Source organism: Nylanderia fulva, unplaced genomic scaffold (genome assembly GCF_048542155.1).
Source record: "Nylanderia fulva isolate GAGA-0341 unplaced genomic scaffold, ASM4854215v1 Scaffold16, whole genome shotgun sequence".
Taxonomy (NCBI): Eukaryota; Metazoa; Arthropoda; class Insecta; order Hymenoptera; family Formicidae; genus Nylanderia; species Nylanderia fulva.
In genome coordinates this window covers 2,539,143-2,566,959 of record NW_028189835.1, presented here as the reverse complement: position 1 = coordinate 2,566,959, position 27,817 = coordinate 2,539,143, and the positions used below count along the sequence as shown (strand labels likewise).

The 27,817-nt window shown below is 33.0% G+C and overlaps 2 protein-coding genes and 1 long non-coding RNA gene across 3 annotated transcripts; 2 read left to right on the top strand and 1 right to left on the bottom strand.

Moving 5' to 3' along the window:
- LOC114940430 (uncharacterized) lies at positions 1–23,920 on the bottom strand. The gene is made up of 3 exons (XR_003821447.2): positions 23,484–23,920; positions 6,738–6,831; positions 1–911 (listed from the first exon to the last, which is right to left on the bottom strand). It is a non-coding gene; the product is annotated as an uncharacterized LOC114940430 (long non-coding RNA).
- LOC114940429 (uncharacterized) lies at positions 641–9,500 on the top strand. Its single transcript, XM_085480795.1, is given in 5 exon segments — positions 641–795; positions 4,567–4,749; positions 8,599–8,909; positions 9,284–9,299; positions 9,301–9,500. Coding segments are annotated over 5 exon segments (687 nt in total). The 5' UTR covers positions 641–774; the 3' UTR covers positions 9,457–9,500.
- LOC114940426 (uncharacterized) lies at positions 21,040–26,233 on the top strand. The gene is made up of 4 exons (XM_029315109.2): positions 21,040–21,154; positions 23,534–23,926; positions 24,384–24,624; positions 25,509–26,233. Exons 1-4 carry the CDS (start codon positions 21,143–21,145, stop codon positions 25,652–25,654), a joined length of 792 nt encoding a protein of 263 aa, XP_029170942.1. The 5' UTR covers positions 21,040–21,142; the 3' UTR covers positions 25,655–26,233.
- The last annotated feature ends 1,584 nt before the right edge of the window (positions 26,234–27,817 follow it).

The window sequence follows — 27,817 nt, the reverse complement described above, 5'->3', positions numbered from 1 at the left end:
TTGACGTTGAATGACGTACAAGCTACTTGGGATTTAATTCGAGCTGTGAATCTTGTTCGCATAATTATTTGAATAATAATAATTAGTGTACCGTTGAACGGGTTAACGCGAACCACCCTTCTTCATCCCCTTTCTTTCGCGATTCTCTTATTCGGTAGCCCGATGAACGAGCGCGCGATCGCTCATCTTCATTCCCGTGGACCGTCGTCGATCGCGTCCGCTGGTCCTGCGACTTAATTAAGTCTCAAACGCCTAATTAGTTCGCTCTAAGAAGGCGAGCAGCCGCCACGGGCTGTCCCACGCGATGAAGTAATCAGCTTTCTCCGCGCTAGGCTCGGCTCGGCTCGTCTAGCTCACCTCGAGAAGCGCGCGCTTCTTCTTCGGCGTTCTCCCCGAAATACGCTTGTGGGAACAATGAGAAACGAAGCTCCCTATGTGAACTGGAGTACACGCGGTCGTCGTCTCTTATACTGCCTACGTCGCTCGAGCGAATCCCCAGGTCCGCAGGTCTCCCCCAGGCGACGTGGAGGCGGTGGTGGTGGCGGCGACAGGAAACGGATCCTCTTCTTCGCGTGGAAACAGGGAGAGAGAGAGAGAGAGAAAGAGCTCTCTCTATATAAGCACCGGTATGCCCGCCGAAACGTCACCACATTTCAGCATTCAGTCCTCGGTGCTCCTCTTCCTCTCTGCTACTCTCGACTGCGCGTCGTCGTCGAGACCAACCACCACCGTCGTCTTCGTCCAACCCCCGCGAGCGATCATTGTTCCCCGAGTATGGATTTGATAGTGCGACAGGTAATGCGATACATCGTGTGACAGGGTAGAACGACAGTGGATATTTCACGTGCTTTTTTTGGCCGATCTTTAGATCGATTCGTTGAACGATCGGTTGAATGTTTTTCACTCCCTCGCTGAAAAAATGATTAAATTAATATACATGTTTAATTCAACTGTCAAATGAATCATTTGTTTGAAACAAAGAAATATTGATTTGTTTTGAAAAGGATTTTCTTATGTCAAATAAATATTATTAGTTTCTAATAAATGATTCATTTGGCAGCACTGAAATAAATACTTATTCGAATTCAATAAATTTTTTTTCAGTGCTCTTTCTTTGTATTTTTTTTTTTTTTTTTTGCTATTGTTGTCGGTCGTGTAATCGCGGGTGTGCTTATCGTAAATATGTGGTAACTAAATCAAACGAGCTTCTGATATTGGAAAAAAATTCTTGATCGGATCATTGACGTATCTGTTTTATTTATTGGATTTTTTCGTTTCGTAAAATTCTGAGAGACTTATAATGTTAATGCATATATATGTATTTCAAGTGACTTAAATTTTTTTATTCAACAACTACTAACATGCTTATTAGTGACGGATTAAAATTTTAAGATCTTAATCTCTGAAATCTGAGCGAAATGGAAAATGCAATTCGTACCGTGAGAAAACTGGGACAAGGTAAATGATTTATTATCTCACTTGTGCATGAGAATTTAGTTAGAGGATACGAACCAGAAGAAAGGCTGTCAATCTGTAACAATGCAGATTCCCGAAATTGTCTTTTTAAATTTGTCGTTGTAACTTATTTTTTTATTTATTTATAGTTACCCGTTATTTAAATTACGTGGAATATCTGTCACACACTCTCGATCTAATATTACAAGTCTTCTAGATTTATGAAATAAAGTCTGGGGTTGTTTTTTTAAATTTATGATTGAAGAACAATTATGTAAAAAAATATATACCGAGCAAAATTAATCATATAAATTTCAGATGTACATTTTTCCACAAATATATATGTAATAAGTTTAGTGTTTTCGTTCAATGTTTAAAGTATGTACATTTTAATTTATTCCATTCAATTTTCTCTTTGTTTTGAAAAAAATTAATAATTGACATCATTTTCCATCCTTGTGTTTTTAGAATTAAAAAAACGGTATTAAAAATATTTTATAATATAACTATTCTATTAATTTGCAAAATGTAAGACTGTTTTTATGCGGCCAAGACAAAAGTCAAAAAACAAAGTAATGCAATTTAAATATTTTAAATTTATTTTATATATATGTATATATTTTCTATTCTGTAATTATTAGAAATTAAGCAAATTTGCCAATTACTAACTGTATACAAATTTTGCATGTTGCATGTTGCATTAAGTTTTAATCGTATATGTTTAATAAATATTATTTATTATTTATTAGCAGAGAAGAGGATGGAGGGCAAAAGTCTTTTAGTTTGTCCTGCAAGCTTTATAGAGAAAATAATAAAATAATAATCAAAACCAGATTGATAATATAAAGAAGCGATATTAATACTAAAGTAAAAAAGAGATTATATAAATTATATCTTTTTAACATACATATGCAACGACTTTTACTAACAAATGTTAACATGCTTGCTAATACTAATTACCAACATTGTCATCAAGACCGATATTTAATCTACATATCGTACAAGATATACGTTAAGATACATTGTGTACATTATGCTAATATACACAATCATTACATTCTTATAGTTCATTAGAGTAGAGAAATGTGGCTAATTAATGTGTATGGAAAAAGTTGCTATTAATTCGGATTCCTTTCATTAGTAGATGATTGATATGTAATGGAAAATAATGTCTTTTGTTGAATGTATAATTATTCAAAAGATTTATCGAATTTCTCTTTCGCTCACAAATTTTGTAAATATACATATATATCACATATATTTCGTATTAACTTTTTTACATAAAAATTAATATTATATATATATATATACATATATATATAAAATATACATATAAATTAAATATATGTATATAAATATGTATACAAAAATTATTTAATGTATATAATCAAAATTTAAATGTAATATATTTAACATGTAAAATTTTATATATAACACTTAATGCACTTGATACAATTTTGCTCAAGACTTTTAATAATTGCAGAACAGATAAGTCTAATAATCGAAGATATGTACTCTTCCATAAACATATCGGCTCAATGTGAATGTCGTAAAATACATATTGCATAAAATCGATTTACGTTTATAGGAGAGTTTATATCCCCGCTCGTATATCTCCTAGAGGCGCGTGTTGGAGCGTGTTTGATGCAGCTGCTTAATTATCTGAAAAATCGTATGCGTTTTCCCGGAGAAAAGTCACGGATTACGCGCTTGAAGAGCCCGCCGATTCTTTTACAGTTATGTTTAGTCTTGCGTCAGTTTTTAAAGTGCCGGTGATGTAATATCGTGCACCTTCTCACGATATACGGCGCAGAAATGACGCCGAGGGAAGAAAAGATAGAGGCGCGTGACTCTAATTTCCCGCCTACGCAACGCGCACGTAGCTGATCATCTGACGTTCTCATCTGAATCACCCGTGAAAAGCATCCCACGGAAAGTCCTATATATATATATATATATATGGGACTTATTTTTTTATTTATTTATAGTTACCCGTTATTTAAATTACGTGGAATATCTGTCACACATTCTCGATCTAATATTACAAGTCTTATAATTTATGAAATAAAGTCTGGGGTTGTTTTTTTAAATTTATGATTGGAGAACAATTATGTAAAAATCTTTCAATATATATACATGTACATATATATATATATATATATATATATATATATATATAAATATCTATATATATATGTACATGTATATATATTGAAAATATTTTCGGGACTAATTACCGGGACTAATTCGCCGAGCGCGCGAATTTTTAATTGCTCCCTCTTGCACACTCTGTGATTTTGCGCGAGCTAGCTTATTATTTCGCTGTTACACTTAACGAATTACGCTTATAGTTACAGCGTAGCACGTTTACGCGACTGCTTGTTACGATAAATTCCCCTTTTTGTTCTCACACTCGGCCGCAGTCTCAATTATCGCACTTATGTTAGCTAATCTTGAAAAAAGATATTTCATAAGTTACCGAGAAATGTTTATTACGTTCTTTTTTGGCCAAATATATAATTTTGTATAATATATAAGTTACTATAGATATTTATTTTTTATCGTAAGATTAAATATTTATTAATCTAGAAGCAGAGTCACAAATATTTACCTCTTTTAGGTACACGAAGAGAATTTTCTTTTAGAATTGACTTGTAGAAAATCGTGATAATCGTAGGACAATATGGTATTGGAAAAATTTGATAAGAGATTCTCTGGTTAATATTTAGCACAAGAAAAAATATTAAAATGTACATAGTAAAATTAATCGAACATATTTTATATATTATTGTGGTCGATATTAATATCTTTATTGTGGTAAATATTAACCAGAGAAAGTTTCATCAAATTCTTCCAATACTATAATATTGTCCCACGATTACCATGATTTTCTGAGTAAATTCTAAGAGAAAATTCTCTTTGTGTAGAATTGTGAAATATCCATTTTTCATTATAATTAAAATATTTGCTTCTAAACAAGCTTAGGGCACATTTAACAATTATAAATTATTTTATTATTATTATTATTATTAATAATAATAAAATAATTTAATAAATATATATATTATTTTATTATTATTATTGATTAATTTAATGAATATATTTGAAAAGGTACTGCTCGCCCTGATGATGGCGAGCATCAGCATCGTCCGGGGTGAACCACCCCTCAGCAATCAGTACGGCGTCCCCGGAAATTACGCAGGTGGAAGTCATCATGGGGCACAAGGTGGTGGGAACGGATTCGGCGGCCATTATGACGGAGGCCATCATGATCAAGATTACGTAGATAATGAGGTATTTGTAATATATATTATATATTATATGAGGCTCTCTGAGCAACCTTCAACCAAGTCGCACGCATGATCGAGAAGACAATGTATCCCATTCATCCCTGTAATTCTTTGCTACAACTTCGTTGTAATATTGGAATTACTTACTCGGACCTTCCTCGAAATGAGAATGGATCTTTACCGACTATTATATATATATATTATTCGAGATATATAATTGATTGTCTAATTGTAATTCTGTTGAAATCATTTGAAATTCAGTTCCTTGTCTTTTCGTTCTATACATCGATAGACAGAGAGAGTTGTCTCTTAAAATTTACCCTGAAAATCATGGTAATCGTGGAATAATTAAAAAATAGGATAATTAAATAAGAAAGGATAATTAAAAATATGAGATATAAAATATTTTCGATTAATTTTACCATGTACATAATAATATTTACTATTATTATTAATATTATTGTTATTTCCTATTAATATTTTTTATTATGATAAATATTAATCAGAGAAACTCTTCTAAAATTCTTCCAATAGAATATTTTCCCACGATTATCATGATTTTCAGGGTAAATTCTCTCTGCGTATCAGTAAAATGTCGAGAGAGTAATTTTTAAACAGATGCAAATAAGAGTTGCACATGTCCGATTAAAAATTCGTGCCATATAATCTGACATAACGCGAGCTCGAATCCCGATTTTCCCATCTTCGATCTTCCTTCGACGATTGCTAAACACTTCAATAGCTGGTGCAGCGTGTTTTGCGCAATCGCAGGCCTCAAATTGCATGATCGTAATTAAGCTAGATGCTCGTTGCGTAATTAAACGGGGTGCGTTTTTCGCATTGATAAATCGTTCGTAAAATGATGCAAAGTTATTAGTATCGATCATCATCAACGAAGAAGGATGAGGAACTACATATACATTCTCATTAAATGAATCTCTCCCTCTCTCTCTCTCTCTATCTCTTCCTCGTAGGAAAATATTATCGACAATAGCGACTTTCGAGTTTTCAATTTCGCGAAATTCAAGCTGAACTCGCGTGATATAGTAGTCATGAAATTCGATGATTTTGACGATTGCGCGATGCGAAGCATTAACGTATGTTACGTCATCAGAGGCTCTTTTGTTCGGGCCGTAATTCAATGTTGCTTTCTAAATCTAGATTCCCGCTCCTAATATACGTACGTACATATTTTGCCCATCATTTTGATCGGCTCTTGAGAAAAGATCAGGCACTCCCGAGGTCAGAGTTTAACATCTCGGATCTAGATTCGATTCGGTCTTGCAAGTGTAACATTGAACTTTTCGGATAAAGAACTGCCTGACCCAATTACGCAAAACTTGGCCCAAAGTAGAGTTGCTTGAGCTTAAACCGACTCTATTTGTTTGTCCTGAGAGGTTTTTGCGATGTCAATTAGTTTTGAAATATTTTATATTTTGTATATATGCACTTGAAAAAAAATCTATTTAATTCGAATAAGTATTTATTTCAATACTGCCAAATAAATCATTTATTTGAAACTAATAATATTTATTTGATATATGGAAAATATTTATTCGATATAAGAAAATCCTTTCCAAAACGAATAAATATTTATTTGTTTCAAATAAATGATTCATTTGGCAGTATTGAACTAATAATATGTATAATAAATATGTATTAATTCAGTCAATTTTTCAGTGTGTGCACTGAAAAAAAATTGGTTAACTTGATTAAACCTTTCAACTAAATATTATTTTGTTAATTAAACGTACAAAAATATTTAAATTAAATGTAACATATCAAATCTAACAAAACGTATATTTGACTTGAATACTAATATATGTTCAATTAACAAAATAGTAATTTAGTTAAAAGGTTTAGTGAAGTTAACAAAATTTTGTTTCAGCGTGTTTGTCTCGATGCTTCTCTTTTATCTCTCGTAATCTTTAATAATTACGATCTATAGAATCATCCTGATATCATCGTAAGAAATCTACACTACCCACTTACCTCAAATCATTATTGATACCAAGGCTGCATCACCTCTCACGCCGATGTTTATCTTCAGTTTCATCACCGGAAGGGAACCTCTCGATGACTGAATCTGAAAAACAAGTATTTACTTAATTAGATCAATCGATAATTAACCGATTAATTAAGACGTCGCTTGTGTCGAAATAGGTATACATAATACGCTCAAGTATCGTCCAATTCTTTCGCATTCCATCCATTTATTAAACTACTCCTCAACTATCACAACGGAAACTAATGAGTCTTACATTCGCAAGAAAAAAAAAAAAAAAGAAAAACGCGTCGCGGAGATAAAAGCAGCGAGATGTATTTCGTGGAATAATTAACTCCGTAAATTGATTTCTCCTCACGATTCACACATATCCAGAGAGAAGCCTAGACATCAACAAAAAGAAAAAAAAAAGAATTTCCTCTGTGTAATCTCTCGGTACAGAAGCAAATCGTCTCTTTTGCGCAAGGCGTCTTGCACAAATCCAATCAACTCGGGTTAAAAATCAGCGACGATCAAAGGATATGTTCTCTGCTCTCGATTAATACCTTACCTACATATATATATATTTATTATATACATATATATCTCGCGTATTGTTTGATCGCGTGATTACGCGAACCTCGAGGATCGATGCGACGCATCATCGACAAAATGAGTCTCTGGCGAGCGAGTGTGAGTTCGAGGAGACAGACGATGCTACAAATTCGAATCCGGTACGGAGCCGAGGAGAAGCGTGGCGCAAACGCGCCACACGGGGATGACGTAACAATATTAATAGGGTGAACCGCGACCGCGGGCATAATTCACGGTAAATCGTTATTGCTGGTTAGCTAATCGTCCCGGGAATCTGAACGCTTGGAGAAGAAAGAGAGAGATGCGCGAATCTGCCTTCGGCGAACGAGCGAGCGAAGGTGATGGTAAGAGCGACCAAGAGGATGAGATGGTGTGCGGCGTGAGCCAGATTAAATCGCGGCCTCTCTTCTCAAGCATCGTTCGCTCCACTTTACCGGAGGGGCCAGAGGAAGGGAAGGAAAGAGAGGAGCCAGCTCGCGTTTCGTCTGACGAGAGGTTGCGTCGCATTATTAATACGTTCATTCGTTACCTTTTCATTTATTACCTTTCCAAGGCGTTCATCTCGCTTTTATCAAGATGGGAAATGTTCTATATTCAGTTTTTCTCCTTCTACCTTCGTCCTCAACCCTATCAGTTTCTATCTTCTATTCATCTCTAATAGCATAACATATCCCAAGGACGTTTACAGGATATCCAAAGGATGTTGGGTATCTTCGTCTGATCTTGCTTCTTCAGCCCAAGAGCTACAGAAGATATTCAGAGAATATCCCAAGATCTTTTGGATATCCTATGGATGTCCTCTGAATAGGTGTGCTCTTAGAAATGAGAGAGGGAAAAAAGGAGAGATCTCATCTCCCTCGTCTGATCTTGCTTCTTCAGCCCAAGAAATACACAAGACATCCAACATCCTTCGGATGTCTTCTGGATGTCCCTTAGATATGTATACTAATAGGGATGAAAGAAAAAGAAGAAAATAAGAAACCTCATACTCCTTCTTGCTTTTTCAGCCCAAGAGCTACATAAAATATCCAGAGGATATCCCAAGATCCTTTGGATGTCCTTCGGATATGTGTACTCTTATGAATAAGATAGGGAAAAAGGAGAGACGTCATCTCCCTCGTTTGATCTTGCTTCTTCAGTCCAAGAACTACAGAGGACATCCAAAGGATATCCAAAGGACATCCAACATCCTTTGGATGTTCTCTGGATGTTCTTCGGAATAAGATAGGGAAAAAGAAGAGACCTCATCTCCCTCGTTTGATCTTGCTTCTTCAGCCCAAGAGCTACGAGTTCGGCTATTCCGTGAAGGACGACGCAACCGGAAACGACTTTGGCAGACGCGAGTCAAGCGACGGCGAGACCGTCCGCGGCGAGTACAGAGTCCAGTTACCGGACGGCAGGACGCAAATCGTCACCTACACCGCCGACTGGAGGACCGGGTTCCACGCGGACGTGAGGTACGAGGGTACCGCGAACTATCCGGATCAGTACAACGCCGGAGGTGGATACCCGGCCGCCGGCCAGGGTTTCGGCTACCCGGGGAGCCAGATCGGCGGCCATGGAGGCGGCGGATATACCGGGGGTACGTTAGAAATCCTCTTTTTATTTCTAAAAAAGACATCTATAATTTTCATTTGCAATATTTTATTTTTATTATTATATATAATATTTAGATATTAATATTTAATATTTTTATTATATACATATAATATCTAATATATTTATAATATAATTTTTATTCATATAATATATATATAGATATATATATATATATAATTATATAAATAATATATATATAATATATATTATAATAAAAATATTAAAATATATTTATATATATTTATTGTATAAAATATATTTAATATATATTTTTAGTATATGTAATATATAATTTATATATAATATTTATTATAGTTATGAATCCCTGTGTTATCTCGATTTTTTATGCATCAACAGGCAGCCAAGGTGGCTATAAATAATTATCCATCAGGAGTTGGACAATCATGCCACAGCGCCACAACTACAAACTATCAACCTGGCTCGAATTCTATAGATAGTTATAACAATTTCGGTGCTGACAGGAATACTTATTCGGGGATACCGTCGCCTACATACGGTCCAGCTTTTCGTTAGAACATAGAAGACAGTATTATCATAGGATTATCGATTTGATCGCTTGAGAGTGTAATCTTTTTTTTTTTTAAATAAAGACACTTTTTCTTAAAGATTCCTCTATTGTGTACACGATTAGACCTTTTAATTCATAGAAATAATTAATGTGTTATGGTTCGACAAGAGAGAGAAAAAAAGAGAGAAAGAAGAAGAGAGCGAAAACTGCATTCAATTTCTTTTTTAAATCAATTTCTAATATACCTTTCTATTTTGTGGTTATTAATCTTCGGCGAGTTAATTATCTGCTCACGACGAAAAATCATGGCGACAGATACATACCTATGCGATTAAAATAACATCGCAATATTAACTAATGATACATTTCCGTCATAATTATAAAGTTGATGAGAAAGCATTTTGATTATTCAACCTCGTGCAACTCGCGCATTACATTTGCCATGTATGTATCGTAGGTAATCTCGGAAAATAGATATATATTCAATTCGTGCCATATTTGGCCCTTTCGTTTCTCTCGTATAAATGAGATAAAATATAAAATTATTCCTTCAAACAGCAATAATATACTCGAGGGTCTTTATTTTTCTCCCACATAGATTACTGTATTTATGAAAAAGATTTATATATACTTTCGTCAAATTGAATGAGATGCATTTCCTAAAAATATAAAATATAAATATTTTTTTATTATAAAATATAAATATTTTTATTTAGTAAAATGTCAAACTTCGCTTTCAATTTTTTTTTTTTTTACAAACGAACACTTTCCGGTGTCTAACTAGAGTAATCATTTGCGAAGGTAAGAAAGATATATACTTTGCTTTTTTTTCTTATTATGTCAAGTTCAACGCTTAGGTTACTTTGTAAGAACACCGTTGGATGATGCCGCTATATGTTTTCCATTATGTCATCAGGAAGTTTACGTACACGTCCGCAGAGATAAACTTTCTCTAACGTGTAACATACTAAATTGCACACTCTAAATTTCATTAAGTCGCGAGCACGCGTCATCACACGGGTATAAAAGCACTCGTGTGCCATCATCATGAGATATATGAATATATATTGCCATACCGCGACACTAAATGACATCGTAAAGATTTGCAAGACTAAAAGTCATAATATTATATCACAATTAGCTGTCATCAAATAAGTCTCTTCGTGACGTATAGCAAACAAATATTATTTATATATATAAAACAATGTATTAAAATTAAAAAATTATAAAATAAAATTATTGAAATGAATAAGAGAGCTATATGTATAAGATACTTTTTAAAACCAACAAATGTTCTTTTAACAGATTCTCTGATCAAGTTAATAAAGTCGATTTTTCCTTAACAAAAATATCGAGAGGGATTCATTTTTTCAAATTTTGTATATATCTTTAAACTAATTATAAGCCTCAAATATTAAAATTTTATCGAAGTAAATTCAATTGACTAAAAAACATAGTTTTAATTTTTTGATTTTATAAAGTTTAGTTTGAAAAGTCCTTTTTCTCTTTGCTGATGCTCCCATATATTTGCTAAAAAAATCGTCGTTAAATTGATCCAAGAATTTACTATTAAAAAACATCTAAGGATTATAATGGGATATTACTATGATAATACTCTGTATAATAAAAAATGAGGAAAATATATAAAAGTACATTATTATATATTTATATTTATATATATATATATATATATATATATTAATAAAATAATAATAAAATATACAAAAGTGTATTTTGTTAATATACACTTTTATACATTTACTACATTATTATGATATATTTTAATAAAATACTTGAAAGAAAAATTGATTTATGGCAAATTTGACACTTGATCGCCTACCAAAAAATCTTTCGAAACTTTTTTTTTTTGCAAAGTGGGTTGTCCATCAGTGTTGCGGACTCTTCATGCTCTATAGCGTGACCATGTAATTCGGACAAAAGGGTGACCTAACAGAAGTAAAGGTGAAGGTGATCGCGTGTGTCCTTGCCGCTGGTCCGAAGCCATTTAAAAATGTTATACGTATATTACGAATCTCGAGTCGAGTAGGTGAGATATTCGGGACGATCGCGTACGCGTGAAAGGAGTTCACAAGGAGAGTTTACGAGTTGTTGGCAAACAAATAAGCCCGGGATGCTCCGACAGTGTGTTCATCAGAGAAAGTGCATTTTCGCCTATGCGACTCGCGAATCGATTAAGAAAGTCTTCGTTAAGGGATTTCTGATCTCACACATTCCCACTCTATCACTCCAATAATATATTTAAAGATTTCTCTTCTTCTAATTGACTCGTAAGTCCCGATTATCGAGAGTCGCGCAAAATAATCCGTCATAGCATTGCATATTTTTTAAATTTTTTCTACGGTGAAATAAAGGAATATAGAAATTTTTTTTTAACATCTCATCAAGTTTAGCATATATAATAAAATATTACATGCTAACAAAAATCTATAATGTTTTGTTTATATAACACATATTCTAAATCTATCATACATATATATAATTTTATATCTTAAAATATTCTTAGCAAATTTAATTCAATATTAAGTAATTCATTTTAATTGTATTTCTCAAACTAAAATTGTGTCAAAAAGGAATCCATCTCAATTAAATAAAAAAGATTGCGTTTTGTTCGTACGCTTGTAAAAATCAATTCACAAAGAAATCTTCATATTTTCAATATATTACAATACTATTGAAGAGGCAATCGATGCCTCGAAGCTCTCGATAAGAGAAGAGATCATCACGAAATCTGTCAGAGAGAGAATCACTCGATAGAGATCTAGGATACCTTATGTAAACAGATCTTTAGAAACGAACGTGAGTCCAGTGGACCCGAAAATAGACATCGAGTCAATTAAACTACTCTCTGACACTTTTACATCAGGTGTCTAGACACCGATTCATCCCTGACTTACTTCGCACATATGGAATCTTCTCTTTTCGAGAGAGAGACAGATGAGCCAGCTAGCCTCGTCTAGCTGGGGGCTACAGATCGGGAATTTTGCGCTCAAGAGGCAAAGAAGAATAGCCACAGCAACGCATGTATATACGTGTATATACACACATAGATGCATCTACTGGTGAAGCATACGAAGAGCCTTCCGCATCGCATGGAATATTGCGTAACACCATTTATCCCCGATTACAGAGCAAACCGCGCATCCAAGCCTTCACTCGCACGAGTTACGGCGGCCACCTACTCGGCGATTCGATCTGTCGATGCCGCGCGCTCGACATAAAGCGAGCGTAATAATTAGTGGCAATTATGCTGAGATTAATTAAGCATTCCCCCCACTATCTGTCCGATCGCGTTGCATCGCGCCGTTCGATCGAAAAATTGCGAAACTGCGCTCCTTCAGCTCCTCGCGATATGATTCGCAAAGAATCAAATCGAAATCTCTTCTATATCGTACCATATAAAGTGATCGCACAGGGAGAATTTTTTTTTATAATTTATTGCCCTGAAAATCGTGATAATTGGGACACTATGGCATTGGAAGAATTATACAAGAGTTTCTCTGATTAATGTTTACCATAATAAAAAGTTAATATGTATATAATAAAATTAATGGAACATAATTTTTATCTTATTGTGGTAGATATTATTTTTGATTTTATGGTAAATATTAATCAGAGAAATTCTGTAAATTCTGTCATTGTACATATTTAAAGACCTATAGTAATGATCGCGTTGCATCGCGCCGTTCGATCGAAAAATTGCGAAACTACGCTCCTTCAACTCCTCGCGATATGATTCACAAAGAACCAAATCGAAATCTCTTCTATATCGTATACCATATAAAGTCGCACAGAGAGAATTTTTTCTTATAATTTACTCTGAAAATCATGGAACAATACACGGTGTATTGGAAGAATTTAATTAATATTTACTACAATAAAAATATTAATATCGATGAGATATATAAAATATATGTTCGAAGAAATTTAAAGAGAGGTACATATTAATATTTTTTATTGTAATAAATATTGATCAGAGAAATTCTTATAAAATTCTTCCAGGAAAAATTATTATGTACATATTAATCGAAATTAAATTAATTAATCAAACATTTTCAATTATTTTATGTGTGTTTTAGATTTAATTTTTTTATTCTGATAAAATATTAATCAAAGAATTTCATATAAAATTCTTCCATATTATCCCACGATTACTATGATTTTTAAAATATGTACTTTTGCTAATTTTATCATAATCATCTTTTCCAAATTCGTTATGGAAAAAAAATATTTTATTCTCGATTTATAAGATATAAAATATGTTCGATTAATTTTACTATGTGTATATAGTATTTATTATATATATATTAAATTATCCCACGATTACCATAATTTTCAGGGTAAATTCTAGAAGAAAATTCTCTCCATACGTACAAACGTTTCTCTATAAATAAGACATTTAGACGGCAAAGAATTATTCAATATATGTATATACATATATATACAATATACGTGTGTACTAGCGAAGAACGCGGAAAATCACGTTTGCGTAAAACTTGTGTCTCGGACGATGTTTTAGATTTTGACGAGATGAAAAAAACTCTTTGCTCTCTACTCAAGTACGCCTGTGTATGCGTAAAGTCGTTAACGAAGCAATGCGCACAAGTAGGCTGAGGTAGAGAGAGATGAGCGTGATGAATGAAGAGATGGCCCACGCATATGCCGGAATCCGACAGTGTTTGCGAAACAGCTGATTAATGTGGTGATCGATTGTCGGGATTAACTTTAGGGCGCGTGCCGAATTTAAGCTTCGTCTCTAGCTAAATTAATTCCGAAAAGAAAACCAGATGTTTCTCCCGCGACAAAAAAAAACGAAATTAATTTTCTCTTTAAATTTATCCTGAAATTTCGATTAATATGTACATCATTTTTCCTGGAAGAATTTTATAAAAATTTCTCTGATCAATAATTATTACAATAAAAAATATTAAATTTCTTTCTTCGAACATATATTTTATATCTTATTGCGGTCGATATTAATATTTTTATTGTAGTAAATATTAATTAATCACGGCAATCGTAGGACAATATATATGGTATTGGAAGAATTTTATATAAGAGTTATCATACAAGAGTTTCTCTATAATTAATATTTAGTATAATAAAAAATATTAACATCTACCACAATAAAATATAAAATATGTTCGATTAATTTTACATATGTACACATCAATATTTTTTATTGTGGTAAATATTATAATAATTTTCTCTGTGTACAACGTTGATATAACTCTGAAGAAGCTTTCGAAAAAAATCAAGTAATTTGAGCGAACCAGCAAATTTATCTCGATTATATAATTATATTCGATTATTAATTCGGGCCCTTAAAAGGCAATATAACATCGAGATTCTCTCCTACAATAATTGTTGCGTAATATAGGAAAGCACGAAATAATATTGTAAAAGCGTGAGGTAAAAGGTAACGGTATATGTCTCCTTTTCACGGATACTCGGCCTATCACGCCAATGAGATTCGTAATTTCGACGAAATTACTGCCGGTTGCACGTATATTTGTTTTATGCTAATACAGCCGCGAAACGATCTGCCATAAAAGTATCACCATCGTAATTACGAGGCCATCGAAAAAGGTGCTCGAACTTCGTGTGTACACTTTGGCGAAAATTGGCCAAACATGCACGCAAGCACGTCATATCAATATATATTTATGTATATGATATAAGTAAAGAATATCGCTAATTAATGAGCTATTCATCTTCTGATAGCTCTTTAAAAAATATACATTCCATTTTCAAGTACGAAAGAAAATAATAGTCGTTTTTCAATGATAAAAAATATTCATCTCTTCTTTCGAGAGATATTTCTCTATTATTGATTAAAATATTATAGAGAAGTTCAGATTGATTAAAAATGTGTTGCTCTAGTCTTAATGATAAGATGTGTTAAGAAAAGTTTACTTAGCTCTTTCAAAAAATTAGTTTAAACGCTTTATAAGAGTTCTTGTACGAAAAGAATGATATAAAAATTTAAATAAAATATACAATAGCACAAAACTATTTTGATAATCACTATTAATATGTAAAGTCGATAAAAGATATAATAATTACGTCACATTTGCATGTGAACGACTATGAGTGCACTTTCGAAAAATATGCGTACCGCAACATTTTTCTAAGTACCATATTAATGATAGTAATAATTTTCGTTAACCATCTTCCATTAGATTCTATACTGCAACACATAGGATAGCGTGTTCATTGAAATCATCTTCCTTATATACATTTCGAATAACTAGGTAATTTAATTAAAAAAAACGTAATGATATCTTAACGTTAGTGTTTTCTTTCCCTATAAGTATACCTAATATTATTCAAACAAAATAAGAGAATTTAACAAAAATATATATATATACTTGCTTTCGTCAGAAAGACGAAAGTAATAATCTCAATTAAGACAAATTCCTGACAAATAAATATATATATATATATTTTATTTTAATTATAAATATTTTATTTTTAAATACCCCCGAAGATATGTTGACGTTCAAATCGTCATTTTTTATATTCATCGATTCTTTCATTAATTTTTATAGCTATGAATACACACGTAATAAATATTGTAAGTATTGCATTTAAAAAACGTTATGCAAAATTGACGATGCTACGATGATGTCGATGCTTGGCGGAACTGAAGATGTTACGTTGTCGGACGAGAGAAGTGTGTCTCTGCATTAAAGCAGAGCAAAGACATCGAGAGCAATTAATCGCGAAGGTACACGTAACGCTCTCGATCGCCATTACGCGCGAAATATTGTGCAAACCATATTGCACGATCTATGCGAAAACTCTGGTCTGGAGAGTGAATAATAGCGATCTTATTATTCACAGTATCTTCAAGGATATTTTATCTTTAATGCACACAAGAATCTAATCAAATAAGAGAGACCAAACTATTCATATATATATTATTTATATATTAATATATAACATATATTTATTATACCCATTTAAATATATAATATAATATATTATATAATATACAATTAATCTATATTATATTATATATTATATATATATATATATATATATATAATATAATATATAATATATAATATACAAAGAGAATTTTCTCTTAGAATTTACGCTGAAAATCATGATGATCGTAGGACAATATAGTATTGGAAGAATTTCATAAGAGAGTTTCTCTGATTAAAAAATCTATTTACCACAATAAAAAATATTAATACCTACCACAATAAGATATAAAATACGTTCGATTATTTTTACTATACATATAGTAAAATTTCCTATGTACATATTAATATTTTTTATTGTGGTAAATAAATTTTTTAATCAGAGAAACTCGTATAAAATTCTTCCAGTCCCACATTGTCCCACGATTAGAATGCTTTTCAGGGTAAATTCTAAGAGAAAATTCTTTCGGTGTTTATTTTTAATATAAATATAATGAAAAACTTTTATATTATATCTTTTATATCGATGAATATCATTGATTATAAAAATCGAAATCATCCAGATAAAAGAATCAGTGATTGAGAAAGCAGCCTGCGTGTCTTTTACTCCAATATAAAGTTACTATACACATACAATAATTATTTCTGTATCGAGCGGATCGATGTTAATTTAATAAAGCAATATATATATATATATATATTTACCACAATAAAAATATTAATATCTACCATAATAAGATATAAAATACGTTCTATTAATTTTACTATACACAGTAAAATGTATTATGTACATATCAATATCTTTTATTGTGGTAAATATACTTTTAATAAGAGAAACTCTTATAAAATTTTTCTAAGAGTATATTATTATTCTTTCTAATATATATACGGCGTGTTTATTGATTTGGCACACGCGCTTGTGTTTACACGCGCCTAGGAAGGCACGCCTGATGATCTCCGGCGCGCGCCTTGCGTACATGATCGACGAGCGGAGTCGTTTCGCGATCGTCGGGACTTTATAGCGCGGTATGATGTATCTCCCGGAGCAGGGTTCTCGTAACAGCGTGGCCAATCGCGGCATACCGGGCGCATATAAGGAAATCGGCGTCAAAAAGGAGGCTCGTGTGCGAGGCGGCTTCGCGCGTGATATACATCGATTTGTTTGCCGGCATGCACCGCATAAAATTGCGCTGCGCTTGCGTTGCGCGATTTCTACATGTATACATATACCTGTGTAATATTTATTCCTCGTATCCGCGCACGCAAACCACCCGGGGATGGCTATAATATCGCGGGCATTTTTGTCCAGCCTCGTCTCGTGTATATCGGAGCAAATTTGTATTTATTTCGCCGAGAAAGAGAGAGAAAGAGGCAGACGTGGTTTGTTGCACGTCACGGCTGATTTCACAAATGCGGCAGGCTTGCACCACCGAGTCGATTCGACATAACGTAGTTAAACCGGCAAACGACGACCCGATGTGTCTTGACAAATGAAGCGCCGAGAATGGGATAGGTCATTGTAGACCCTGAACCAGGCTCTTTCATAAAAGAGGCTGACTTGAGTCAATACACCTCGCTGAGAAATGTTTTCTAGCTTGTCTCCCTAGTATAACGCTATTACGAAACGCGCGAAATGTCGAAATTGAATGATATCGTACAAAATGATGTATCGAGTGGCATATCGTCCTATTGTTATTTCGGTGATGAATATCGATGAGGTATAATTCGGCAAGAATCGAAATAAAGGCATCTTACAATTGGATGATTTATTCCAACGTACTTCATTTGCATTTGCGCATTTTTATAAGACACAATTGCAGATGATTACTCATGTTTTAGTTTTTTACATATTTAAATATCTGAAGATTTGGCAGGTGTCTATTATGCAGTTTGAATATCCTCCCCGAGAGAGCTTCAATAACAAAAAATCTTCATACTTTCTCTTCTCTTGTACTTGTAAAAATTTAATTTGACATTACATCATATTGCTAGATCTTTAAATATGTACGATGACAGCTACTAATTTACAGAGAATTTTTTCTTAGACTTTACCCTGATAATTATGGTAATCAAATTATGGGACAATATGGTATTGAAAGAATTTTATAAGAATTTCTCTGATTAATATTTACCATAAAATAAAAAATAATATCTACCACAATAAGATATATAAAATATGTTCGATTAATTTCATCATGTACATATATTAACTTTTTATTGTGGTAAATATTAATCAGAGAAACTCTTGTAAAATTTTTCCAATGCCATGTTGTCCCAATTACCATGATTTTCAGGGCAAATTATAAGAGAAAATTCTCTATGTGTTTAAAGAAGAAATTTTTTGAAAAAATCGCTCTTGCCAAATTGACATCGACGATTATATATTTAAATTCTGCATATGTATGATGATAGCTAATTTAGAATTTAGCCTAAAAATCCTGGCAATCGTGGGACAATATAGAAGAATTTTATAAGAGCTTCTCTGAATTTACCACAATAAAAAATATTATTATCTATCACAATAAGATATAAAAAAACATGTTCGATTAATTTTACTATGTACATATTAATTTTTTTCAAATATGGATCAGAGAAACAAAATTCTTCCAATAATGCCTCATACGATTATAACAATTTTCCGAACAAATTCTAATAAGACAAAATTCTCTCCATGTTTAAAAAAAAGTGTTTTTTCCAAAAAATGAATCTTGCCGAATTGACATCGATGATATTAGAATCTCGATCTGCTCGAAAGACATATGCAGGGATATCGCAAAACGATAATCGCGAATAATGAGCGTATTGAGACGTCACTCGGGTGACGTCGGATTACTCGTAAATTTGTGAAACGTTTACATAAGACGTCGCCGTCGAGAGATTTATGCGCGTCGCTCCGATATCGTCTGCCGGATCGAATAAGAGATGCTTAAACAGTGGAGATCTCCGCACCGGATGGATCTCGGATTTATAAATCCCACTATACTTCATCTTCAAACTGCTTCGCGAGCGCGCGCATCTCCTCATCTCTGGCCAGGGCTATTTCTTCATTCGTCCACCTTTCATTCGCGGCAACTACGACATAACATAACCCGGTAATTGGTTCGATACACTTCGGGCCCGGGAATATGAGATCAGCCTCCGCGTGCGCGCATAGTTTTTCTCTCTTTTTTTCCCTTTTCTTTTCGCTCTCATCCGATCATCAGACAGTTCGAAAGCGCGACGCGTATTTCGAAGGCCGTTTCTTCGGGATCGGCCGAAGTAGGGGGATCTTCTTAGCGGATCCTAGGTAGAGATCCCCCGAGTGTTCGCAGGGAAATGTGGAACGAGAAGGATTCGGGGCGCGCCGAAAGAGGCGCATCAGGATGGATTTTCCTAGAGCAAAGCGTGCGCAATCGCATTCTTACGCGCGCGCAAATTCGCTCACGCCGCCACGTGCCTCGTGGATTCTTGTTTTTTTTTTTTTTTTTTTTTTTTTTTTATTACACGGAGCACGATGTGAAAATAAGTCCGCGTCGACGATTACCTAATCACCCGACGATGATTCGCGATAGTTTCGAGGCAACTCGCATCACGTGGCGAGGAAATGTCCTTTTTCTTCGGCCTATAAAACTTCTTCTGACGGCAAAAAAAAATTAATTAATTATCTCTCTCGCGATTTCGTCCATTCGAATGCACAGTGTTTCCAGAGATTTTTTTTATTTAAATTGAACGACGTATACGTATTGCGTCTAGCAATAACATATCCCGTCGTCGCGCAAAACAATTACTATAGTATGGAAATATATAAGGATGTCAAATTTTTTGACCTCAATTTCGCGCAGAATTAAGTAGCATTAACCACGGATAGGTTATCAATTTTCTCTGCTATATATAAAGTAATATCTATTGCGAAATCTTTATTCTGAACGCGCATAATAAAACGCTCAGATAATCATAATTGCAAATTTAAGACCCTGTCAAACCTTTCACTAGCCTGTCACTTTTTCCACGCCCTGATCTGTTTCAGCCCATTGTTACGTGAGATATTTTATATATATATATATATATATATATATATATATTTCAATATTGAAATAATATATTATTTCAATTGTTAAGTATAAAGACACAATTTTTGTAATGTTCTTATAATTAAAATCTTCCCCCAAACATCAAACATCAAATATTTTTCAAACAAATATTCGAAGCTTTTAGCACAAATGCAAATAACTATATTATCTTTTTTTCAGGCAATTGAACATTAATTTAATACATAATTTAACACATACATTAATTTAATACGTAATCATCCGGAGTGATAATTTTGGTTAGCTCCAATTAAGAAGATTCGCGTTCGCGAAGATGATGAAATTTGCTCGGATTTTTTTTGCAATTTTTTAGAATTTACCTCGGCACATCGGCGATTGATTTGTACGCGATGCTCCCGGACACGAGCGTTCTCTCTCGATGCCCCGATCGAGAAACCGAAGTCACGTGCGTAGCTCCAATTAAAATTTTAAAGCCATTTCAGTCATCGGCGGGCTATCTCTTCCCACAATGCATCATACGGAGTGAAGGGAAGATGCGCACCTCTCCACCTCCCACACCCTCCCACAGAGCGACCGGTCATTCTAATACACGCCAGTTAATACATGGATATATATGCAGCAAAGATAAACTGTAACAAAGGGTCTGCGCGGTATATAAACTCCCCGGAGGATCATCTTCTCAGTTCGCTTCGCGTCTTCGGTCCTACAGCAATATGAATAGCCAGGTAGGCCATCAGACAGTAATCATAACACGACGTCAAATCGTCTTTAACCCTTTCGGCTACGAAAATCCTAGCCGTCTTGCAATAATTCATTAATCCGATTATTTCAAATATTGCTAACAAAATGAGTTCTCAAATCGCGCCAGCAATTTTTAGTTGAATTTATTTTTTTTAAATTTATTCATTTTTTAGTATTATTTTTTGCAATTATTATATAATATTTTTTTCCAATTCTTTATGTTGTTTAAAATTTTTTTAAAGTGAAAAAAAATGAACATTTTTTTTGTTAAATTATTTTCTGACTGAAAAAATAATCAGAAGACGCACGATCGGGATGTTTCGTATTTATAGTTTCTCGTAATCGAATTTTAATTTTACCCCCACTCTTTCGAATATATCGTATTAGCCGGACAATTATTTATTGATAAATTTTAATGTGTCATAAAATGACTTGATAATTGTAATTTTTCTAATTTTATAATGTACGTAATATAAACAAGCATTGGTCATTTAAAAAATCTGACTATAAATTATTGTTTTTTTTTAAATGAAGATTATCTTATACATCTTCAAAATGAACAAGCAAACGATTATAATTATCTTGCACAGATATAGCTTTCAAGTTTGCTTAATGGGGAGAAGATGCAAGTATAAATCGTAATGAGAATAAATTGCAACAGTGATCGCTAATCTGAAGTCCTCTATAACGCTTGCACTGTATAAGTTGCATATGCAACAGAATTTGCAATTATCTTCCATTGTGTCACGGATGATGAATACCAAATCGGTGACAAACGCGTTGCAATCGTGAAAGGTGCGACGTTTGTGACAAATGTTGCAATTTATTCCGATCATATATAAATATATGCGATCTCCTTTCTCGTATACCGCAATAAAAACATTGCGGTAAAAGTCGACGTCGTGAAAAAAAAAAAAACGTCTGATAATCGGGTGAAAAAATTGACGCGTATATTGAGAGACGCTTTGAGAATCGGATCCAAACAACGCATTCAAACGACGTCTTAAGAGACGTTTGAAAAGAGTAAAACGCCTCTTTAGAAGTCTCTTTACGATCCTACGTCTTTCACGACACGCGCGCGTTCTGTTCCTAAGAGCCAGTTAGTTTCTTAACACGTTCGTGTAAACGGTAATAATATGTGATGAAATACTTGATATTTCTATCGCGAAAGAGATATTATAATAACGTAATCGGAATCGGAGAGATTCCGCGCAGATAGGCGGCTGAATGATCTTCCCTGTACGACGACATATACATGTGACTACACTTAAGATCGGCAAGAGATGTCCGATTGTGCCCCACTTTCCCTCAGTAGCACACGATTATCACAGCGGACACCGCGACGTCCCCATCAGCATCCCGTCATTTCTCGCGTGTCAGACGTACGTGTTTCTTTCGTGACGATCCGTCCAGATGATTCGCGCATTTTTCTCGAAAAATTGAAAAATTCCAAGATAAAAATCGAAAGTCAAACTTTACGCATTTTCTGTTTTCTTATTATACAATTAATAATATTTATTTAACTAAATAAGAGTACACAGAGAGAATTTTCTCTTAGAATTTATATCCTGAAAATCATTTCAGATAATTCACGCATTTTTTTTCGGAAAAATGAAAAAATTCCAAGATTGAAATTGAAAGTCAAACGCGACGCATCTTCTATTTTTTATACTTATACAATTAATAATATTTATTTAACTAAATAAAAGCACGCGGAGAGAATTTTCTCTTAGAATTTGCCCAGAAAATCATGGGACAATATGGTATTGGAAGAATATTTATAACAGTTTCTCTGATTAATATTTTTTTACCACAATACAAAATATTAATATCTACCACAATAAAATATAAAATATGTTCGATTAATTTTACTATGTACATATTAATATTTTTTATTGTGGCAATATTAATCAGAGAAACTTTTACAAAATTCTTCCAGTGCCATATTGTCCTACGATTATTATGATTTTCAAAGTAAATTCTAAGAGTAAATTCTCTCTATGTGATTGTAAAATATTAAAAAATATATATTTTTCAAAAAAATCCTTTATTTAAAAATAGTAATTTATTTGAAAGGTTTAGTCCAATTAACAATTTTTTTCCGTGTAGAGAATGTGTACTCTTGTCGATTTTATAATCATCTTTTCCGGATTCGTCATAAAAAAAAATACTTCATTCTCGATTTAATCAGTTCATCGATTATTATTCATAAATCAATAGATACGTATTTTCGAATATCGCATCGCAAAAATTCATATGCAAACTTCTCCAGATTAATCTAGCATATATGCACGATTATAATTCATTCTTTACCTTATCATGCTGTCATTTGTCATTCATCGGAAATTCTCTCCCTTTTACAGTTGGCCAAGCTGGTCGTCCTGATGCTGTCGTGCATCAGCACGGACGTCCTGGCGGGTCTCCTGCCAGGAGGTGGTGCAGGTGCCGGAGGATATCAATATAGTCGACCAGGTGGTGGCGGATTCGGCGGCGGCGGCGGCGGTGGTGGTGGCGGAGGATACTCAGGTGACGCCGGTTTTGGCGGCGGCTACAGGGCGTCAGCGGCAGCAGGACCTATTAGACTTGGCCAGGCTTATGGTGCACCCGGAAGCGGTGGCGATTTCGGCAGACAGCCGAGTGGATTCGGTGGACAGCAGTCGTCCTATTCCAGACCGCAGTTCGGCGAAAGTGGCAGCGGTGGATACCCAGATCGTGGTGCTGGAGGATATGGTTATGGTGGACGTGACAGTGAGAGGGTAAAATTATTTATAACATTATTTTTAGAAGAAGAGTTGAATTATGGATCCATTCTGTAACAGCACAATATATCCGAAGGACGTTCAGAGGATATTCAAACATCATCTGGATGTCCTCTGAACGTCTGTGGGATATGTGTACTATTATATAGGATCCGGGAGATAATAGCTTTCTTCTTATCTTTTCTGGAAGAGTTTTTGTTACTCTCAGAAAAAGAGAGAACCCACCATCTCATTCATGTTTCAAGATTTATTTATTCGCGCGTAATCAAATTTAGAAAGATAGAGAGAACGTGAGCATTATTTCTACTCTACAAAAAGTTGTTTTTTCTGTTATTTTGCTCCATTTGCTTTCGCTCGATTATTATTTTTCTCATCATTCTTTATCGCATTTGTCATTTACGCGATGACAGATGGTCTATTATACGCATTGTCACGTGCTTTTCTTTTCACTTAGCCGAAGCCGTACAGCTTCCAATATGAAGTCGTAGATCCACCGAGCGGCAATGATTACTCTCAACGCGAAAGTAGCGATGGTAACGTCGTTCAAGGGGAATACAGAGTCCTGTTGCCGGACTCGAGGACGCAGATCGTTCGGTATACAGCTGACGATGTAAACGGATACAACGCGGAAGTTCAATACGAAGGACAGGCTCGCGGAGGCGGCTATGGAGGCGGTTATGGAGGTGGTTATCAAGGTCTGTGTATTTTTAATGCAATACATCATCAAAATATTTTTAATACAAACCGTTGCTAAAAATCGTGCACAAAATCGTTATCCTATAAATTACATTAATAATTATTTTTTATTGAAATATAAAATATAATGTCAAACAAACTAAAGAATTTACTACGTGTACGCGAAATTCAAAAGTACTGAATTATTTATTATAAAATATTTTAAAATATAGATATTTTTCCCAAAAATTCTTTCAAAAATGCTCGATTTTTATCGTATTTCTTTCTCTACATAAAGAGGATTTTCTCTTAAAATTTAATTCTCTGAAAATCATGGTAATCGTGAGACAATATATGGTATTGGAAGAATTTTATAAGCGTTTCTCTGATTAAGTATTTACCACAATAAAAAATTTTAATATCTGTCACAATATAAAAGGTATAAATATGTTCGATTAATTTTACTATGTACATATTAATATTTTTATTATGATAAAAAATATTTAATGAGACTCTTAAAAATTCTTCCAATATCATATAGTCCCATGATACCATGATTTTGAGGATAAATTCTAAGAGAAACATTTCTGCATATAAATTACATTAATAATTACTTTTGGAATAACACAATATGTCAAGCACAAAAGAATTTACTATATGCATGCAAAATTCAAAATTTCATATTATAAATTTTTTTAAAAAAGCCCGATTTTTCACTGTATTTTTTATATATTAAAAAATATATATATAATAAATTACACATAAATTATATATACCTAATATATAATAAATTATATATTTTATAAAAAATTATATATAAATTTTTATATATTTATATATAAAGAATATGATATATTTCTAGATGAAATAGATTTTTATTGTAACTTTTGATATCTCTTAACAGGTAGAACCGGTGGCTTTGGCGGACCAGGAGGCAGCGGCGGCGGTTTTGGCGGACCAGGAGGCGGCGGTTACGGTGGAGGCGGTTTCGGCGGTGAGCAGCACAGTGGCAGCAATCAATATTTGCCGCCGCGTAATTACCGCAAATAACCTTTGTCGCAAACAACACGGGCTACCTTACCAAAATACGACATGTACGACGCGCGCATTTACGGAGACAACCATCACGGACCTCCCTCGGCTTTTTATTCTGAGTACGATAATCCGCACCTAATAATTAATATACGACAACATACATATACACACACACATATATATCTTCTCCACCCAGTCACTTGCGCATTCACACAAATATCACTTTCACCCGTATTTAACGATTACACGACGACTAATTAGGGTAACTTCATATACGCATGCATGAGTGTGTGTATGTATTTATATATATACATATATATATATATTATTATATACATATTTTTTTGGTACACACATAATAACTGTGTACTGTAAAACATACGCTTCTGTACTTTCTGTTAAGCGATTATCAAACTCTTAATTATGTTATGTACGTATTTATATACACGAGCTTTTGTAGTGAAACATGAATGAGAAGTACTTGTACGAGCGCGCGAACGCGAAATCAGACGGGAGAGTCGGTGATCGAGTCAATTATTACGCTATATAAATGTATTTAACAATTACTAAAATAAATTATGAACTAAGCACGAATATTATTGTATTTCGAGAGCGAGCAATTTTGATTTTTCGTATAGAAAAAGATCGAGCTGAGTCGAAAAGATCGCAGCACGCATGTGGCAATTTCAGGATCTCATCCATGAAGAGGAAATTTTGTTTTTCTCTTCTCATCCAGGAAGTGATTCCTGATTTTCCGATCACTGTATGTGCACATCTTCACAATTTTCATTAAGTTTTACCCTTTCTATTTAATTTCGTACATGGTTCTATCCTTAATTTATTATTCCCACACTCTTCGATTGATAATTAAAATATTATTCTATTATTATCCTGTTCAAATTTATGTAAATCATTATCTTTCTTACATTATATATTAAGCACTTTTCATAGAAGTGATTAAATTGATTAAAACAAGTGAAACGCTAAAGTCTATAAAGTTCCCTTGATATTTGAAGAGATAAATCGAAAATTAAGAATAATAAATTATTAATTAAATATTAATCAAATTATATTAATCAAAAATTAATATTATTTATTATTACCAATCTTCGATTAATAATTAAAATATTATTCTATTATTATACTGTTCAAATCTATGTAAATAATTAGCTTTCTTACATTATATAAGTACTTTTCATAGAAAAGTGATTAAATTGATTAAAACAAGTAAAACGCATTTATAGACTTTCCTTGATATTTGCAGAAATAAATCAAAAATTAAGAATAATAAATTATTAATTCACGATTAATCAAATTATATTATTCAAAAATTAATATTATTTATTATTCCCAATCTTCGATTTATAATTAAAATATTATTCTATTATTATTCTGTTCAAGTATATGTACATGTAATGCAAATCATTATTTTTCTTACTTTATAAACACTTTTCAGAAAATAAAAGTATAATTAATTGATTAAAATAAAGTGAAACGTCTCTTTACAAACTTATTTCCTTGATATTTAAAGAGAGATAAATCGAAGATTAGGAATAATAAATTATTAATCGAAAATTAATCGATTATTAATCAAATTATTAATCAAAGATTAATAATTTCTTATTTCCAATCTTTGATTTAATCTTTTCAAATATCCAAGGATTTCTGTAGATGCGTTTCGCTTTGTTTTAATCAATTTAATTATTTTTCCTATGAAAAGTATTTATAATATATAAATATAAAAAAGATAATTGATTTACATAGACTTGAACAGGATAATAATAGAATAATATATTGTAATTTGCAACGTGTGATTAATTTCATGATTTTTAAATTTATCTTAATATTTCATGGACAATTATATTTTTGCTGTTATTATATATATATATTTTTTATCAACTGCCTTTTAATTTAATTGCAATATTTATTGAATGTACACAGCAAAATTGTTCAAGTTTCATAAGCCGTGAAAGAATTAGCTGCTTTTAATGCAATATTCATTTATATATTTATGTAAGACAAGTTTTGTGAGAATTTTAATTATTCGGAATAAGATAATTTCAATAGTAAATCATTTTCTTCAAAAATATATCTCGAAAAATAAAAATTGTTCAAGTAGAAAATCAGTAAAAATAATTTAATTAATATTCTTCATTATAATTTTTCCGCTACCTATAC